The sequence below is a fragment of the Pseudophryne corroboree genome, chromosome 1 (genome assembly GCF_028390025.1).
Source record: "Pseudophryne corroboree isolate aPseCor3 chromosome 1, aPseCor3.hap2, whole genome shotgun sequence".
Taxonomy (NCBI): domain Eukaryota; kingdom Metazoa; phylum Chordata; class Amphibia; order Anura; family Myobatrachidae; genus Pseudophryne; species Pseudophryne corroboree.
Genome location: NC_086444.1, coordinates 919,782,307 through 919,801,925, shown reverse-complemented (window position 1 = coordinate 919,801,925; position 19,619 = coordinate 919,782,307). Strand labels below are relative to the sequence as shown.

General features: G+C 47.2%; 1 protein-coding gene across 4 annotated transcripts in view; it reads right to left on the bottom strand.

Annotated features, from left to right (window-relative positions):
• The window catches only part of C1H4orf33 (chromosome 1 C4orf33 homolog), a 651,328-nt gene that overhangs the window by 485,744 nt on the left and 145,965 nt on the right, over positions 1–19,619 (bottom strand). For all 4 annotated transcript variants that reach the window (XM_063920350.1, XM_063920351.1, XM_063920352.1 and 1 more), the window contains exon 2: positions 15,775–15,955. In XM_063920350.1, the coding sequence (XP_063776420.1) occupies positions 15,775–15,955 (181 nt within the window). The remainder of the gene's footprint in view (positions 1–15,774; positions 15,956–19,619) is intronic.

Below are 19,619 nucleotides of genomic sequence, written 5' to 3'. Positions count from 1 at the left end.
GAAATCTGAGAAATCCAAGATTTGATAAAGGAAAACCACTCAGGTTCCCGTGCTGGTATCTGGCTAAACCAGTGCTATCCTGATAACCTGGAATGGGATCATCCTGGGAGGATAAATCCTCTGCAGCATATGACACAGTGTCCCTGGACATAGCTAAAGGAGACCACCAAACACTCCACACACACTGTCACACGCCAGAGGCGGCGTTCGCCGCGCTTACCCCTGCGTGTCTGCTGGTCTGTGTTGCGGCCTCCACCTTCGGTGGGCCATGGGCTCCGGTGTCTGGCTGGCGCGGCTCTCGGCGGTTCTCCAGGGCATGGGCGCCGCCATGACACCCGGCATCACGTGGACTGGGGGCAGGTGACGTCATCAGACTGTTCCGCCAATCCAGCGGTGGCGGGAGATTCAAAGTCAGACGCCGGATAGAGCCTCAGCGCCTTAGTATCGTCTTTCCCTGACGTGGATGCCAGCGCTCTTGTTCCATAGTAACATAGTATCTGAGGTTGAAAAAAGACAATTGTCCATCGAGTTCAACCTATTTGTGGTCTCCTATGCATGATGATTTGACTAAAATTTCTGACTGATGCTGATGTCAGCCGTTGCATTTTATCCCTATTTATAGTAACTATAATGCATGACTATGCACCATACCCCTGGATATCCTTATCCATTAGGAATTTATCTAACCCAATCTTAAAGGTGTTGACAGATTCCGCCATTACAACTCCCTCGGGCAGGGAATTCCAAACACGTATTGTCCTTACCGTGAAAAAGCCTTTACGCTTTATTGTGCGGAATCTCCTCTCCTCTAACCTGAGCGAGTGTCCACGAGTCCTCTGTGTTGATCTAACCAAAAACAGGTCCCACACAAGCTCTGTGTATTGTCCCCTTATATATTTGTAGATGTTGATCATATCCCCTCTTAGTCTCCGCTTTTCCAATGTAAACATGCCTAGTCTTTCAAGCCTTTCCTTGTATTCCATCGTCTCCATGCCCTTAATTAGTTTGGTCGCCCTCCTCTGTACCTTTTCTAGCTCCAGGATATCCTTTTTGTAGTACGGTGCCCAGAATTGTACACAGTATTCAAGGTGTGGCCTCACTAGTGATTTATATAACGGGAGTATAATACTCTCGTCCCTAGCATCAATACCCCGTTTTATGCATGCTAATATCTTATTAGCCTTCTTTGCTGCAGTCCTACTTTGGGTACTACTGCTTAGCTTGCTATCTATGAGGACACCTAAGTCCTTTTCCAGTACAGAATCCCCTAATTTTACCCCATTTAGTAGGTAGGTGTAATTTTTGTTCTTGTTACCACAGTGCATTACCTTACACTTGTCTGTGTTGAAGCGCATTCTCCATTTGGCTGCCCATGCTTCTAATTTAACTAAGTCGTTCTGAAGAGACTTGGCATCCTCCTCTGTATTTATAGCCTTACACAATTTGGTATCATCTGCAAAAATTTACACCATGCTCTCTAGACTTTCTGTTAGGTCGTTAATGAAAATATTGAACAATAGCGGTCCTAATACTGAGCCTTGCGGCACACCACTTAGCACTTCAGTCCAGGTTGAAAAATATCCATTAACCACAACGCGATGCTCCCTATTATCTAACCAGTTTTTGACCCAAGTGCATATTGTACTTCCTAGCCCTGATTCTTGTAGCTTGTAGATTTGTCTCATGTGTGGTACAGTATCGAACGCCTTGGCAAAGGATCTCTGAAGTTGTACTCCAGTGTCTCCGGCATTTCCAGGTGCCAGTTCGCTGCACCGGTTCCAGTGTATCCAGCGGCCGGTGTGTCTCTCTGCGGTTCAGTCACCAGTGCTCCTAGGAATCAGCGTGGGCTGCGGGCTCTAATCACCGTTCTCAAGTTCTACGAATCACCAGCGTCTTAAACCACTGCACTTAAGTTCTTCACATCATCAGCGTCTCAGTCACCGTTCTCAAGTTCTAGGAATCACCAGCGTCTTAAACCACTGCACTTAAGTTCTTCACATCATCAGCGTCTCAGTCACCGTTCTCAAGTTCTACAAATCAACAGCGTCTTAAACCACTGTACTTAAGTTCTTCACATCATCAGCGTCACAGTCACCGTTCTCAAGTTCTACAAATCAACAGCGTCTAAAGCCACTGCACTTAAATTATTCAAATCATCAGTGTCTAATCTCCGCTCACAAGTTCTTTTAACCATTTGTGTCTTTAACCACCATTTACAAGTTCTTCGTACCCCCACTCACACTGTACGGGGGTGAGATGTATCCATAAAGGTATCTTTTTCAATCGTAAACCGATGTTTACAAATGACAGTATGTGATTCACTTTCAAACCATAGCTTCAGAACTGTGCTGGAATAATGATGCCCTTCGGGCTGCTTTCTGGAACGGGCACTCGGATCGTTTAAAGGACGAGTTGATCACTACAGATCTGACAGATTCCTTGGAACAGTTGATCTCACTCTGTGTAAAGGTGGATCTTCGCATGCAGGAACGAGGTGGTGAACGTAGTCGGTCAGACCGGTCGAGATTCAGATCTCTTCCGTCTAAGCAAACAGTTATTTCAAGTCCAGACGAACCCATGCAGATTAATCGGTCTCGGCTGTCCCCAGAAGAACGTCAGCGTCGTCGTGAGGGTAGACTCTGCCTCTACTGTGGAGCGGCGGATCATTTTCTAAAGTTTTGCAAGTCTCGCCCGGGAAACGGGCAGTCCTAGCTTGTTCTGGAGAAGTCGAGCTAGGGTTTTTTTCTCAATCTCCTCCGGCAGTGGACTGTTTACTCTCCGTGTTTCTGTTTTCTGAGTCTGAAGTCAAAACCGTTAAGGCACTGGTGGACTCAGGGGCTGCGGGGAATTTTATTTCCCTTTCCTGTGCCCAGAATCTGGGTTTGAAGTTACGGTCGGTCGAACGACCTATTACGATAACTGCTATAAATGGTACCCAAATTCCTAATGGTCTGATTTCAAGTCGTACAATGCCAATCCAGCTGCAAGTGGGAGCTTTGCATCAAGAACATCTGGAGTTCCTTGTGATTCGGGAGATGCCTCACGATCTCGTTCTTGGTCTTCCCTGGCTCAAGCTTCACAACCCTCACGTCGACTGGAGGTCGACACAGATAATTTCTTGGAGTCCATTTTGTCATTCGAATTGTCTCACTCCTGTCTACCCGCTTCGTGTATCTTCCAAGTCGGACGAAGGGCTTATTCCAGAGGCTTATCGGGAGTTTACAGATGTGTTCTCGGAACAGGCGGCTGATCAGTTACCACCGCATAGACCCTGGGACTGTCCTATTGAGCTCATCCCGGGGAAAATGCCACCTCGGGGTCGCACTTATCCTTTATCAGTACCCGAGACTCAAGCCATGTCAGAATATATCAAGTCTAATCTGCAGAAGGGATTCATCCGCCCCTCTACTTCCCCGGCGGGAGCAGGATTCTTTTTTGTGAAGAAAAAGGACGGAGGCCTGAGGCCGTGTATCGACTATCGTGGTCTAAATGAAGTCACCATTAAGAATAAGTATCCTTTGCCGCTCATCACGGAGCTTTTTGATAGAGTTCGCGGAGCTCGAGTCTTCACCAAGCTCGATTTAAGAGGAGCTTATAACTTGATACGTATCCGACAAGGGGACGAATGGAAGACGGCCTTCAATACTAAGGACGGGCATTATGAGTACATGGTAATGCCGTTCGGCCTCAGCAACACCCCCGCCGTCTTCCAGGGATTCATTAATGAAATCTTTTTCGGGATATGTTATACCTAAATGTAGTGGTATATTTGGTAGAGATGAGCGCCGGAAATTTTTCGGGTTTTGTGTTTTGGTTTTGGGTTCGGTTCCGCGGCCGTGTTTTGGGTTCGACCGCGTTTTGGCAAAACCTCACCGAATTTTTTTTGTCGGATTCGGGTGTGTTTTGGATTCGGGTGTTTTTTTCAAAAAACACTAAAAAAACAGCTTAAATCATAGAATTTGGGGGTCATTTTGATCCCAAAGTATTATTAACCTCAAAACCCATAATTTACACTCATTTTCAGTCTATTCTGAATACCTCACACCTCACAATATTATTTTTAGTCCTAAAATTTGCACCTAGGTCGCTGGATGACTAAGCTAAGCGACCCTAGTGGCCGACACAAACACCGGGCCCATCTAGGAGTGTCACTGCAGTGTCACGCAGGATGTCCCTTCCAAAAAACCCTCCCCAAACAGCACATGACGCAAAGAAAAAAAGAGGCGCAATGAGGTAGCTGTGTGAGTAAGATAAGCGACCCTAGTGGCCGACACAAACACCGGGCCCATCTAGGAGTGTCACTGCAGTGTCACGCAGGATGTCCCTTCCAAAAAACCCTCCCCAAACAGCACATGACGCAAAGAAAAAAAGAGGCGCAATGAGGTAGCTGTGTGAGTAAGATAAGCGACCCTAGTGGCCGACACAAACACCGGGCCCATCTAGGAGTGTCCCTGCAGTGTCACGCAGGATGTCCCTTCCAAAAAACCCTCCCCAAACAGCACATGACGCAAAGAAAAAAAGAGGCGCAATGAGGTAGCTGTGTGAGTAAGATAAGCGACCCTAGTGGCCGACACAAACACCGGGCCCATCTAGGAGTGGCACTGCAGTGTCACGCAGGATGTCCCTTCCAAAAAAACCTCCCCAAACAGCACATGACGCAAAGAAAAAAAGAGGCGCAATGAGGTAGCTGTGTGAGTAAGATAAGCGACCCTAGTGGCCGACACAAACACCGGGCCCATCTAGGAGTGGCACTGCAGTGTCACGCAGGATGTCCCTTCCAAAAAACCCTCCCCAAACAGCACATGACGCAAAGAAAAAAAGAGGCGCAATGAGGTAGCTGTGAGTAAGATAAGCGACCCTAGTGGCCGACACAAACACCGGGCCCATCTAGGAGTGTCACTGCAGTGTCACGCAGGATGTCCCTTCCAAAAAACCCTCCCCAAACAGCACATGACGCAAAGAAAAAAAGAGGCGCAATGAGGTAGCTGTGTGAGTAAGATAAGCGACCCTAGTGGCCGACACAAACACCGGGCCCATCTAGGAGTGTCACTGCAGTGTCACGCAGGATGTCCCTTCCAAAAAACCCTCCCCAAACAGCACATGACGCAAAGAAAAAAAGAGGCGCAATGAGGTAGCTGTGTGAGTAAGATAAGCGACCCTAGTGGCCGACACAAACACCGGGCCCATCTAGGAGTGTCACTGCAGTGTCACGCAGGATGTCCCTTCCAAAAAACCCTCCCCAAACAGCACATGACGCAAAGAAAAAAAGAGGCGCAATGAGGTAGCTGTGTGAGTAAGATAAGCGACCCTAGTGGCCGACACAAACACCGGGCCCATCTAGGAGTGTCACTGCAGTGTCACGCAGGATGTCCCTTCCAAAAAACCCTCCCCAAACAGCACATGACGCAAAGAAAAAAAGAGGCGTAATGAGGTAGCTGTGTGAGTAAGATAAGCGACCCTAGTGGCCGACACAAACACCGGGCCCATCTAGGAGTGGCACTGCAGTGTCACGCAGGATGTCCCTTCCAAAAAACCCTCCCCAAACAGCACATGACGCAAAGAAAAAAAGAGGCGCAATGAGGTAGCTGTGTGAGTAAGATAAGCGACCCTAGTGGCCGACACAAACACCGGGCCCATCTAGGAGTGGCACTGCAGTGTCACGCAGGATGTCCCTTCCAAAAAACCCTCCCCAAACAGCACATGACGCAAAGAAAAATTAAAGAAAAAAGAGGTGCAAGATGGAATTGTCCTTGGGCCCTCCCACCCTTATGTTGTATAAACAGGACATGCACACTTTAACCAACCCATCATTTCAGTGACAGGGTCTGCCACACGACTGTGACTGAAATGACGGGTTGGTTTGGACCCCCACCAAAAAAGCAGCAATTAATCTCTCCTTGCACAAACTGGCTCTACAGAGGCAAGATGTCCACCTCATCATCATCCTCCGATATATCACCGTGTACATCCCCCTCCTCACAGATTATCAATTCGTCCCCACTGGAATCCACCATCTCAGCTCCCTGTGTACTTTGTGGAGGCAATTGCTGCTGGTCAATGTCTCCACGGAGGAATTGATTATAATTCATTTTAATGAACATCATCTTCTCCACATTTTCTGGATGTAACCTCGTACGCCGATTGCTGACAAGGTGAGCGGCGGCACTAAACACTCTTTCGGAGTACACACTTGTGGGAGGGCAACTTAGGTAGAATAAAGCCAGTTTGTGCAAGGGCCTCCAAATTGCCTCTTTTTCCTGCCAGTATAAGTACGGACTGTGTGACGTGCCTACTTGGATGCGGTCACTCATATAATCCTCCACCATTCTTTCAATGTTGAGAGAATCATATGCAGTGACAGTAGACGACATGTCCGTAATCGTTGTCAGGTCCTTCAGTCCGGACCAGATGTCAGCATCAGCAGTCGCTCCAGACTGCCCTGCATCACCGCCAGCGGGTGGGCTCGGAATTCTGAGTCTTTTCCTCGCACCCCCAGTTGCGGGAGAATGTGAAGGAGGAGATGTTGACAGGTCGCGTTCCGCTTGACTTGACAATTTTCTCACCAGCAGGTCTTTCAACCCCAGCAGACTTGTGTCTGCCGGAAAGAGAGATCCAAGGTAGGCTTTAAATCTAGGATCGAGCACGGTGGCCAAAATGTAGTGCTCTGATTTCAACAGATTGACCACCCGTGAATCCTTGTTAAGCGAATTAAGGGCTCCATCCACAAGTCCCACATGCCTAGCGGAATCGCTCCGTGTTAGCTCCTCCTTCAATGTCTCCAGCTTCTTCTGCAAAAGCCTGATGAGGGGAATGACCTGACTCAGGCTGGCAGTGTCTGAACTGACTTCACGTGTGGCAAGTTCAAAGGGCATCAGAACCTTGCACAACGTTGAAATCATTCTCCACTGCGCTTGAGACAGGTGCATTCCACCTCCTATATCGTGCTCAATTGTATAGGCTTGAATGGCCTTTTGCTGCTCCTCCAAGCATATAGAGGGTTGAATTCCACCTCGTTACCACTTCTTGCTTCAGATGATGGCAGGGCAGGTTCAGTAGTTTTTGGTGGTGCTCCAGTCTTCTGTACGTGGTGCCTGTACGCCGAAAGTGTCCCGCAATTCTTCTGGCCACCGACAGCATCTCTTGCACGCCCCTGTCGTTTTTTAAATAATTCTGCACCACCAAATTCAAGGTATGTGCAAAACATGGGACGTGCTGGAATTTGCCCATATTTAATGCACACACAATATTGCTGGCGTTGTCCGATGCCACAAATCCACAGGAGAGTCCAATTGGGGTAAGCCATTCCGCGATGATCTTCCTCAGTTGCCGTAAGAGGTTTTCAGCTGTGTGCGTATTCTGGAAACCGGTGATACAAAGCGTAGCCTGCCTAGGAAAGAGTTGGCGTTTGCGAGATGCTGCTACTGGTGCCGCCGCTGCTGTTCTTGCGGCGGGAGTCCATACATCTACCCAGTGGGCTGTCACAGTCATATAGTCCTGACCCTGCCCTGCTCCACTTGTCCACATGTCCGTGGTTAAGTGGACATTGGGTACAGCTGCATTTTTTAGGACACTGGTGACTCTTTTTCTGAGGTCTGTGTACATTTTCGGTATCGCCTGCCTAGAGAAATGGAACCTAGATGGTATTTGGTACCGAGGACACAGTACCTCCAACAAGTCTCTAGTTGGCTCTGCAGTAATGATGGATACCGGAACCACGTTTCTCACCACCCAGGATGCCAAGGCCTCAGTTATCCGCTTTGCAGTAGGATATACTGCTGTGATATTTCATCTTCCTCGCAAAGGACTGTTGGACAGTCAATTGCTTGGTGGAAGTAGTAAAAGTGGTCTTACGACTTCCCCTCTGGGATGACCATCGACTCCCAGCAGCAACAACAGCAGCGCCAGCAGCAGTAGGCGTTACACGCAAGGATGCATCGGAGGAATCCCAGGCAGGAGAGGAATCGTCAGAATTGCCAGTGACATGGCCTGCAGGACTATTGGCATTCCTGGGGAAGGAGGAAATTGACACTGAGGGAGTTGGTGGGGTGGTTTGCGTGAGCTTGGTTACAAGAGGAAGGGATTTACTGGTCAGTGGACTGCTTCCGCTGTCACCCAAAGTTTTTGAACTTGTCACTGACTTATTATGAATGCGCTGCAGGTGACGTATAAGGGAGGATGTTCCGAGGTGGTTAACGTCCTTACCCCTACTTATTACAGCTTGACAAAGGCAACACACGGCTTGACACCTGTTGTCCGCATTTCTGTTGAAATACTTCCACACCGAAGAGCTGATTTTTTTGGTATTTTCACCAGGCATGTCAGTGGCCATATTCCTCCCACGGACAACAGGTGTCTCCCCGGGTGCCTGACTTAAACAAACCACCTCACCATCAGAATCCTCCTGGTCAATTTCCTCCCCAGCGCCAGCAACACCCATATCCTCCTCATCCTGGTGTACTTCAACACTGACATCTTCAATCTGACTATCAGGAACTGGACTGCGGGTGCTCCTTCCAGCACTTGCAGGGGGCGTGCAAATGGTGGAAGGCGCATGCTCTTCACGTCCAGTGTTGGGAAGGTCAGGCATCGCAACCGACACAATTGGACTCTCCTTGTGGATTTGGGATTTCGAAGAACGCACAGTTCTTTGCGGTGCTTTTGCCAGCTTGAGTCTTTTCAGTTTTCTAGCGAGAGGCTGAGTGCTTCCATCCTCATGTGAAGCTGAACCACTAGCCATGAACATAGGCCAGGGCCTCAGCCGTTCCTTGCCACTCCGTGTGGTAAATGGCATATTGGCAAGTTTACGCTTCTCCTCCGACAATTTTATTTTAGGTTTTGGAGTCCTTTTTTTACTGATATTTGGTGTTTTGGATTTGACATGCTCTGTACTATGACATTGGGCATCGGCCTTGGCAGACGACGTTGCTGGCATTTCATCGTCTCGGCCATGACTAGTGGCAGCAGCTTCAGCACGAGGTGGAAGTGGATCTTGATCTTTCCTTAATTTTGGAACCTCAACATTTTTGTTCTCCATATTTTAATAGGCACAACTAAAAGGCACCTCAGGTAAACAATGGAGATGGATGGATACTAGTATACTTATGGATGGACTGCCGAGTGCCGACACAGAGGTAGCTACAGCCGTGGACTAACGTACTGTGTCTGCTGCTAATATAGACTGGATGATTGATAATGAGATGAAATCAATATATATATGTATGTATATATAATATCACTAGTACTGCAGCCGGACAGGTAGATAATATATTTATTAGGTAATGATGACTGATGACGGACCTGCTGGACACTGTCAGCTCAGCAGCACCGCAGACTGCTACAGTAAGCTACTATACTCTATAGTAGTATGTACAAAGAAGAAAGAAAAAAAAAACCACGGGTAGGTGGTATACAATTATGGATGGACTGCCGAGTGCCGACACAGAGGTAGCTACAGCCGTGGACTAACGTACTGTGTCTGCTGCTAATATAGAGTCTAGACTGGATGATAAATTATTGATAATGAGATGAAATCAATATAATATCACTAGTACTGCAGCCGGACAGGTACTACAGGTTGAGTCTCCCTTATCCAAAATGCTTGGGACCAGAGGTATTTTGGATATCGGATTTTTCCGTATTTTGGAATAATTGCATACCACAATGAGATATCATGGCGATGGGACCTAAATCTAAGCACAGGATGCATTTATGTTACATATACACCTTATACACACAGCAGGAAGGTCATTTTAGCCAATATTTTTTATAACTTGGTGCATTAAACAAAGTGTGTGTACATTCACACAATTCATTTATGATTCATATACATCTTATACACACAGCCTGAAGGTCATTTAATACAATATTTTTAATAACTTTGTGTATTAAACAAAGTTTGTGTACATTGAGCCATCAAAAAACAAAGGTTTCACTATCTCACCCTCACTCAAAAAAGTCCGTATTTCGGAATATTCCGTATTTCGGAATATTTGGATATGGGATACTCAACCTGTATATATATTTATTATGTAATGACTGATGACGGACCTGCTGGACACTGTCAGGTCAGCACAGCACCGCAGACTGCTACAGTAAGCTACTATAGTAGTATGTATAAAGAAGAATGAAAAAAAAAAAACCACGGGTAGGTGGTATACAATATTATATATATATATATATATATATATATATATATTAAACTGGTGGTGATTGATTATTAAACTGGTGGTCACTTCAGGACAGGTCACGTTGCAACTTGCAACTACTACTCCGAGGCCTAAGCAGACAATCACAAAATATATTATTATACTGGTGGTCAGTGTGGTCACAACAATGGCAGTGTGGCACTGACTCTGGCAGCAAAAGTGTGCACTGTACGTTATATGTACTCCTGAGTCCTGCTCTCAGACTCTAACTGCTCCCCACTGTCAGTGTCTCCCCCACAAGTCAGATAATACACTTACAGTCACACTATCTAATCTATAAATATCACTTCAGCAAGTAGTATAGTAGTATACAGTAGTACTCCTCCTAATAATGCTCCCCGAAAATACTGTGTCTCTCTCTTCTCTAAACGGAGAGGACGCCAGCCACGTCCTCTCCCTATGACTCTCAATGCACGTGTGAAAATGGCGGCGACGCGCGGCTCCTTATATAGAATCCGAGTCTCGCGATAGAATCCGAGCCTCGCGAGAATCCGACAGCGTGATGATGACGTTCGGGCGCGCTCGGGTTAGCCGAGCAAGGCGGGAAGATCCGAGCCTGCTCGGACCCGTGTAAAAAACCTGAAGTTCGGGCGGGTTCGGATTCAGAGGAACCGAACCCGCTCATCTCTAATATTTGGATGACATCCTGATATTTTCGAAGAATCTCACTGAGCACAGAGTACAAGTTAAAGAGGTACTTCTTCGGTTGCGAGAGAACCATCTATACGGCAAGATTTCCAAGTGCACCTTTGAGGTCCCCTCTATTCCATTTCTGGGTTACATTATTTCAGGCACAGAGCTGCGTATGGATCCGGAGAAACTCTCTGCCATTCGGGACTGGACTCAGCCTCTTTCCTTGAAAGCGGTGCAACAATTTCTGGGGTTTGCAAATTACTACCGGAAATTCATTTGGGGTTTCTCTACTACTGTGGCGCCTATTACTGCCCTAACCAAGAAGGGGGCTGACCCAAGCCATTGGTCCTCTAAAGCTGTATCAGCGTTCGCTCAGTTGAAGGTAGCCTTTATGACCGCTCCGGTACTCCAGCAACCAGACTTTTTAAAACCATTCTTTCTGGAGGTTGATGCTTCTACGGTAGGCATTGGTGCCGTACTCTCGCAGTACGCTCCAGATGGGAAGTTACATCCATGTGGTTTCCATTCTCGCAAGTTCTCTCCTGCTGAACTAAATTACACCATTGGAGACAAAGAGCTTTTGGCAATAAAATCTGCCCTGGAAGTATGGAGATATCTTTTGGAAGGTGCTAAACACCTAATTACGATTTTCACTGATCACAAGAATTTGCTGTATCTCAAGACGGCCCAGTGCTTGAATCCCCGTCAAGCAAGATGGGCGCTCTTCTTTGCCCGATTTTCGTTTGTCATTAAGTACCGGGCTGGAACTCTTAACACCAAGGCGGATGCCCTATCCCGTTCCTTAATGACTTCGGATGAGGAGAATTCCGTTGAAAAGGCTTTGATTCTTAGTCCACTTTCTATTTCAGCAGCTCCCACCGCATTGGGTCCTCCTCCTGGAAGAATGTCTGTGCCAGCTAAATTTCGACCAAGATTGTTGCAGTGGGCTCACATTTCCAAGTTTTCCGGCCATCCTGGAGTTCAAAAGATGTGGGAATTTCTACAAAGATCTTACTGGTGGGACACTATGAAGAAGGACGTTCAAGAGTATGTCAACTCGTGTCCTCAATGCGCTCAGCACAAAATTCTTAGTCTGCCTCCTACGGGGTTGTTGCACCCATTGTCCATTCCTAAGAGGCCTTGGACTCCTATCTCTATGGACTTTGTTACTGAACTGCCTCTCTCTAAGGGTCATAACACCGTCTGGGTGATTATTGACCGTTTCTCTAAGATGGCACATTTTGTTCCGTTGACCGGGTTACCATCAGCTTCTAAGTTGGCTTTGTTATTTATTCGGGAACACTTCCGCCTGCACGGGTTACCTCTGGAAATAGTTTCTGACCGACAGGTACAGTTTACGGCAAGATTCTGGAGAGCCCTCTGTACGGCCTTACAAATAAAACTCAAGTTTTCATAAGCTTACCATCCACAGACCAATGGGCAAACTGAACGCGTCAACCAAGATTTAGAGACTTTTCTCTGTGTTTATCTCTCCCCCTCGCAAGATAATTGGGTGGAGTTGTTGCCCTGGGCCGAGTTCGCCCATAATCATCTATACCACTCTTCGACTGGTGAGTCTCCATTTTTCATTAATTATGGATTTCATCCCCAAGTTCCAGAATTACCCATTTGTCCTCCGGAAGAAGTTCCTGCTGCAGCCTCTACTCTCCGGCACTTCAGTCAAATCTGGAGTCGAGTTCATGCCAACCTCAAGAAAGTTTCTGGCCGCTATAAGTTCTTTGCGGATAGGAAGCGACGGGCAGCTCCTCAATACAAGGTTGGTGACAGGGTATGGCTCTCTACCCGCAATCCCCGTTTGAAGGTGCCCACTATGAAGTTCGCTCCAAGGTTCATTGGTCCTTATCCCGTGATACAAGTCCTGAATCCGGTTGTTTGCAAATTGGGATTGCCTTCCCATCTCCGGATACCAAATTCCTTTCATGTCTCTCTTCTTCGCCCTCTTGTTTTGAACCGGTTTCATTCCAAGTCCCCAAGGCCAACCTCTGCAGAGGCTGAAGAGGGTACGGACTTTGAAATCAAAGCTATTCTTGATTCTCGCTATCTTCACAAGAATCTACAGTATTTGGTGGAATGGAAAGGTTTTGGCCCCGAGGAAAGGAGCTGGGTCAAGGCTACTGAAGTTACGGCTCCCCGACTGGTGCGGATCTACCATTCCAGACATCCAACAAAACCTGGAAAGTGTCCAGGGGCCACTCCTGGAGGAGGGGGTACTGTCACACACCAGAGGCGGCGTTCGCCGCGCTTACCCCTGCGTGTCTGCTGGTCTGTGTTGCGGCCTCCGCCTTCGGTGGGCCACGGGCTCCGGTGTCTGGCTGGCGCGGCTCCCGGCGGTTCTCCAGGGCATGGGCGCCGCCATGACACCCGGCATCACGTGGACGGGGGGCAGGTGACGTCATCAGACTGTTCCGCCAATCCAGCAGTGGCGGGAGATTCAAAGTCAGACGCCGGACAGAGCCTCAGCGCCTGAGTATCGTCTTTCCCTGACGTGGATGCCAGCGCTCTTGTTCCCGGCAAGGATCTCTGAAGTTGTACTCCAGTGTCTCCGGCATTTCCAGGTGCCAGTTCGCTGCACCGGTTCCAGTGTATCCAGCGGCCGGTGTGTCTCTCTGCGGTTCAGTCACCAGTGCTCCTAGGAATCAGCGTGGGCTGCGGGCCCTAATCACTGTTCCCAAGTTCTACGAATCACCAGCGTCTTAAACCACTGCACTTAAGTTCTTCACATCATCAGCGTCTCAGTCACCGTTCTCAAGTTCTACGAATCACCAGCGTCTTAAACCACTGCACTTAAGTTCTACACATCATCAGCGTCTCAGTCACCGTTCTCAAGTTCTACGAATCACCAGCGTCTTAAACCACTGCACTTAAGTTCTTCACATCATCAGCGTCACAGTCACCGTTCTCAAGTTCTACAAATCAACAGCGTCTAAAGCCACTGCACTTAAATTCTTCAAATCAGTGTCTAATCTCCGCTCACAAGTTCTTTTAACCATTTGTGTCTTTAACCACCATTTACAAGTTCTTCAAGTTATCAGTGACTTTTAAACATCACCCACAGTTCCTTCAGTCACCGGTATCTCTATTATTGCTCACAAAACCCTTCAATGGGTCTGGACATTCCCTCATAAGTTCCTTTATGATATATGACTTTAAGTTGTTCTTTTCTTGCAATAAAACTCTTCAATATTTCACCAAACCTTCCTGTCAGCGTCCTGTATGAGGAAATCCTATATTAGGCCACCCCTGTTCGGGCTCAGTTGTGGTTCCTCTTCCCAACCATCGGAAAAATCCCAGAGTTCACAACACCCTCAGTTCAGTCTAGGCCAGTGACACACACACACACACACACACACACACACACACACACACACACACACACACACACACACACACACACACACGTGAGGGCAGACAGAGTTTCCCCCTCAAGAATGGCAAGAGGGACACAGAGATTGGAGCCAACTTACACACAGAGCTTTTAGCAAAGGGAGACCCCTTGTCAGCGCTGACTGTGCACCTTAATAGAACACACAGTCATATTACAGCCTCCCCTCCATTCGACAACCCCCTGGTACCGTGTACAGATAGCTGGAGTTGCTGTGGAGGGACCTGTTCTTCCTCTCAGCGCTGTGCAGGCAGGAAAATGGCGCTGGAACGCTGCTGGGTCCGCTCTGAGAAGCTCCGCCCCCTTAACTGCGCTGTCTTCCCGCTCTTCAAGGATTATACTGGCCTGTGGAAAAAATGTGCTGGCTGAGATCCGCGGACCCCGACAGACTTCTGGACCCGTGTGGCGCCCTGCCCCTCACAGCGCCGCACCATGTACCTCTGAGCCTTCCCAGCTCCCCGTTGCCGCCATCTTCACACCAGCCCCCCGCTTGCTAGGGGGGTCGGTGTCTCACTCACCACATCTTCAGCTCTGTAAGAGGTTGGCGGCATGCTGCTGGGGCGAGCGGTCCCCTGTGGCGGAGAACGATCCGATCCCTCTGGTGGAGCTCAGTGTCCAGTCAGCGGAGACAGTGGCTCAGACCCCGCAGGGCGGACACTGCTCCCTCCCTTAGTCCCTCGCTGCAGGGAGGCTGTTGCCAGTAGCCTCCCTGTAAAAAAATAAAATCTAAAAAGAAACTTTTCTAGAAAAGCTCTGTAGAGCTCCCCAAGCTGTGACCAGCTCCTCTGGGCACATTTTCTGAACTGAGTCTGGTAGGAGGGGCATAGAGGGAGTAGCCAGCCCACACTCTCAAACTCTTAAAGTGCCAATGGCTCCTGGAGGACCCGTCTATACCCCATGGTACTAATGTGGACCCCAGCATCCTCTAGGACGTAAGAGAAAATTGGTTGATTTCCAGAAGTGTCTTTTTTGTCATTATGTTGTGGTGTGTAATAAGTTAATACGGGAAATAACATAAGTGTTTGGAGACTGTAGATGTGTGTTACGCCAGAACTTTCTGGAAGTAACATCACTGGTACTGATGGGAGGGGTCAGAGGTCATACCAAATGTCATTACATTCCAATGTAATTACATAATTCTTTTTACACTTCAGCTCTAAGGGCCCCATACAACAGGCACCGCGATAACTCGCAATTGGGGAAATTAAACATGTTAAAAACGTCCGATTCACCAATCTTGACCAGAAACAGTCTGTATTGGGGTATTAGGATTTTTAAACATGTTTAATTTCCCTGATCATCTCTGATGTATTGGGCTATTATACATATAGATATACTGTAGGACACCAAATAAAATGTTTAAATGTTGTTTTTAATCAAACACATGCACAATGTATGGCTAAAGTTTTGATGCAAATGGAATTAGTGAAGTTCTAGGTGGCTTAATAAGAGGCCAATAACAAACAAACAAAATAACAATAATAACAAACAAAAAATAACTATGTACCAATTTATAAATAAAAACATACAAACCTTCATAGTCCCAAAGTCCATCGAAAGGTTCTCCAGCTGGTCCAGAGGGTGCAGGAGGGTCATTGAAGAATGGAGCAATAACATCCATATGTAGCCCTCCATGCGATGGTTTCAGACAGATAGTCACTGGGTCGTGCGATACAGGTGTGCTGTTCCATTCATGTTCAATTCTAAATTCCATCTAAACAGAGAACAACAATCATTGTAATGTAAAGCTAAGGGTAATGGCCATAGAACATGTCAACATTTCCCTGTCGACCTAACATCAATGTCGATATTTAGACAGTCAATATTCAGAACCTGTCGATATTCTGAATGTTGAATTTTTATACAGAACCTCCGTAATGGAGCACATGACCATAGGCAAAGATTAGTTGGTGTGTGCAGATAGAATTACAGGCAATGCCGAGATGTGTGTATGCATAAATTATGTCTGTTTTCAGACACATGGGGGCATGTGTAATAGGATCCGAGTTTGACGGAGGTATGGATGCATGGTTTTGCCGTGTAAATGATTGCGCTTTAAAAAAAGTCTGAGATTGGCCTGCATCCCACACCTCCGGCAAACTCGGACCCTCTTACATATACCCCATGTTTTGCACCAGGAATAGGGCTAGTGCAAGTGCACACAAGCAGGGCAATCTGGCCACAGACGTAAGAAAAACTCAGCATATGACTAAATAAATGCATAAATGCGAGTTGATCGCTAGCTGCCGTTGTTCGCAGCGCAGCGATCAGGCTAAAAATTGGCATTTCTGCGCAAGCGTATGCACCGCAATGCGCATGCGCGACGTACGGGTACAAAGGCATTTGTTGTTTTGCACAGGTTCTAGTGAAGTTTTCAGACGCACTGACGGTCGCAAGAAGATTGACAGGAAGGGGGCGTTTCTGGGAGTCAACTGACTGTTTTCAGGGAGTGTTTGCAAAAATGCAGGCGTGTCTGGAAAAAAACAGGCGTGGCTGGGCGTTCGCTGGGCGGGTGTATGATGTCAAATCCGGACATGAGTAGGCTGAAGTGATCACAAGCGCTGAGTAGGTTCAGAGCTACTCTGAAACTGCACAAACTGTTTTTGCTGAGCTCGGCTGCACATGCGTTCGCACTTCTACTAAGCTAAAATACACTACCCAGTGGGCGGCGGCACAGCGTTTGCACGGCTGCTAAAACTAGCTAGCGAGCGATCAACTCGGAATGACCCCCTTAGTTCGGAGAAATTAGAGATTACTTTTGTTCCACTCTTGTGCTTCTGGGAGCGTTTATAGAGTGCATCAGCGGTAGTATGTGGAATACTTATTTTGAAATAAAGGAAGCATTAGTGTGACATACCGGGTGGTCTTCAGGTTGCCGGCTGTCGGGATCCCAGCGCACAGTATACCGGCGCCGGAATCCCGACCGCCGGCATACCGACACTTTTTCTCCCTCTTGGGGGTCCACGACGTCCCTGGAGGGAGGATAGGGTGGGGCGCGTACCGCAAGGGGCTCATTTGCGCTCGCCACGCTGTCGGTATGCCGGCGGTCGGGCTTCCGGCATCGGTGTGCTGGTCGCCAGGAGCCCGGCCGCCGGCATACCCTACTACACCCGACATACCTCAGAAGGATAATTTTTATCACAGCACATGTCTTAGTCCCATGGGTGAAGTAACCAACAGGACTACTGCATTTTACTATTTTTTCCTTCTCAGGTCTACCAAGTATATTTCCTATTGTTCTGTAACACAAATTCCAAAATCAATGCCTTGTGAAAGGACTAGATGCCTTGCAGCCAACGTGTGGTTAGTCACTCATTTGTGAATTGGTGTGTTAAACATTATGGAAGTCTGATTACGCTTTTCCAGGTATAAGTCAATAACAACTACTACAGATATGTCCTCATACATCTTGCCTGAATACGCCATGCAGCGGGAGATGCCTGTGTGAGTGAGCTGATAAATCCTGTGCAACTCCGTTAGCATCAGGCATCTGTTTTTGCCGAAAATGCGTCTTATTTGCAATGAATATGAATGTGAATAGGACGCACAAGCAGACTCTGCTGATTAAAATGATATATGACATGCCTATATTGTGTGTGTGACTGCAGCTGTAACTGTATACACAATGGTACATTAGTGTTTTCTATTTATTTACACTTTCCTATATAGCACAGCACATTCTGTTGCGCTTTACAATTGGAAACAACAGTGATACGACAAACTGGGTAATCACAGACAGACATAGTGGTAGGAAGGCCCTGCTTACAAGCTTACAATCTATTGGGAAAAAGGCATTGATACACAAGGATAGGAGACATCTATTGCATAATGGGCCAGCCAGATCGCAGAGTTTCTTGGAGGGCTGTATGGAACTGGCAGCTGTTAAAAAGATTTAAAGTGGGGACACAGGTTGCTGAAACATATTGCCTCTGAGAAATTATCTAAATATGGGGTCTAGAAAGAAAAAAAGGAACACACACACACACACACACACACACACACACACACACACACACACACACACACACGAGAAATCCAATAAACAAAAGACAGAAAACAAAATGGGTCTAAAGATCATAGAGCAGCAATAACAACAAGAAAGCACATAATACATACATTGAACAGTGTGGACAGAATATCAGAGGGACTCTTCTTCATTCAAACTAAATGGTAGTTGTCCAGATAGTGACGATTTATAGAGGAGCTGAGCACCTTCACCATTTGTTACATATTCATGCCAGGCCCACCACTGCATGAGTGGGGATGAAGCCCAAGAGGAATTGGGTATGGATGCGGTTTCTATTTTCAAGTGAAAAGGAAGCTAATGAAATACCTTAATCAAGGCAGGGGGGAGCGACTGTTTTTAACACTGAGCTATAACAACCCATGCTGTTATGAAAATATGGCCCAGCATATATCTCTAGTGTAGTCTTACCAGGATGGGGCAAGCCGACAATTTCCATTTGAAGGAGATTATTTAAAATGATATAAAATGGCATATTTGATGTTCCATAGTAGTGGAACCTCGCTGATAACTGAATTTGCCTAAAGAGGGAAGATTTAGATGGACATGGACACGGGACCCATATTGTATAGAATATGGATGATCAGCTGGATAAGGATAGAAGTGGCAGGAGTGTAGGTGGAAAGACATGGAACACCCTTTGTACTACCTTGTAGATGAGATGTGTGTATGGCAAACAGCATTTTGAGTGTCTCTCAATAGCTGTAATGTGTATTATACAAACAGCAGGAACATTTACTAGCTGTATATTTTTATACAGAGAATAGATTTTACAGACCCATTGCCAGCTTCATTGCACCTGTGCTTCTATGTGCATGTCCATGCAGTCTTTCACATGTAACATGAACGCGTTATAGTATGTTTTGTTTTATCAGAAATGGTCAGAACAGTGTTTACCCAATTTTAAAGTTACATTTAAATTGTAAGCTAGACCTAAGCGTAACATCCCAGACATCAGCTGCCCTTGACTATCATACCCCTTTCACACCGTACAAATGACCTGGTATTGACCATGTATATTGCCAGGTCAACGCAGGTTGCTGTGCGGTGTGAAAGGGGTCACTGCTAAATTCCCGAGTTGCTTGACCCGGGAATTCAACCCGGGAATAAAGAAGGGTTACTTCCGGGTCAGGTGCAATGTGAACGGGTTGCCGGGTCGATGCGACCTGGGACCAGTTCACAGTATAGGCAGAGGCGGCGTGGACATGATCTCATCTCCCAGTGCCGCCTTCGCACCCGCCCCTGATGCCGCCACGGTCCCCGCCCCCAATGGTAACCCGACACGGCATATTGCCAGGTTGGGAAGCCAGTGTGTAAGGATCCAATACCAGGTCGCACCCGGGAACCCGGCATT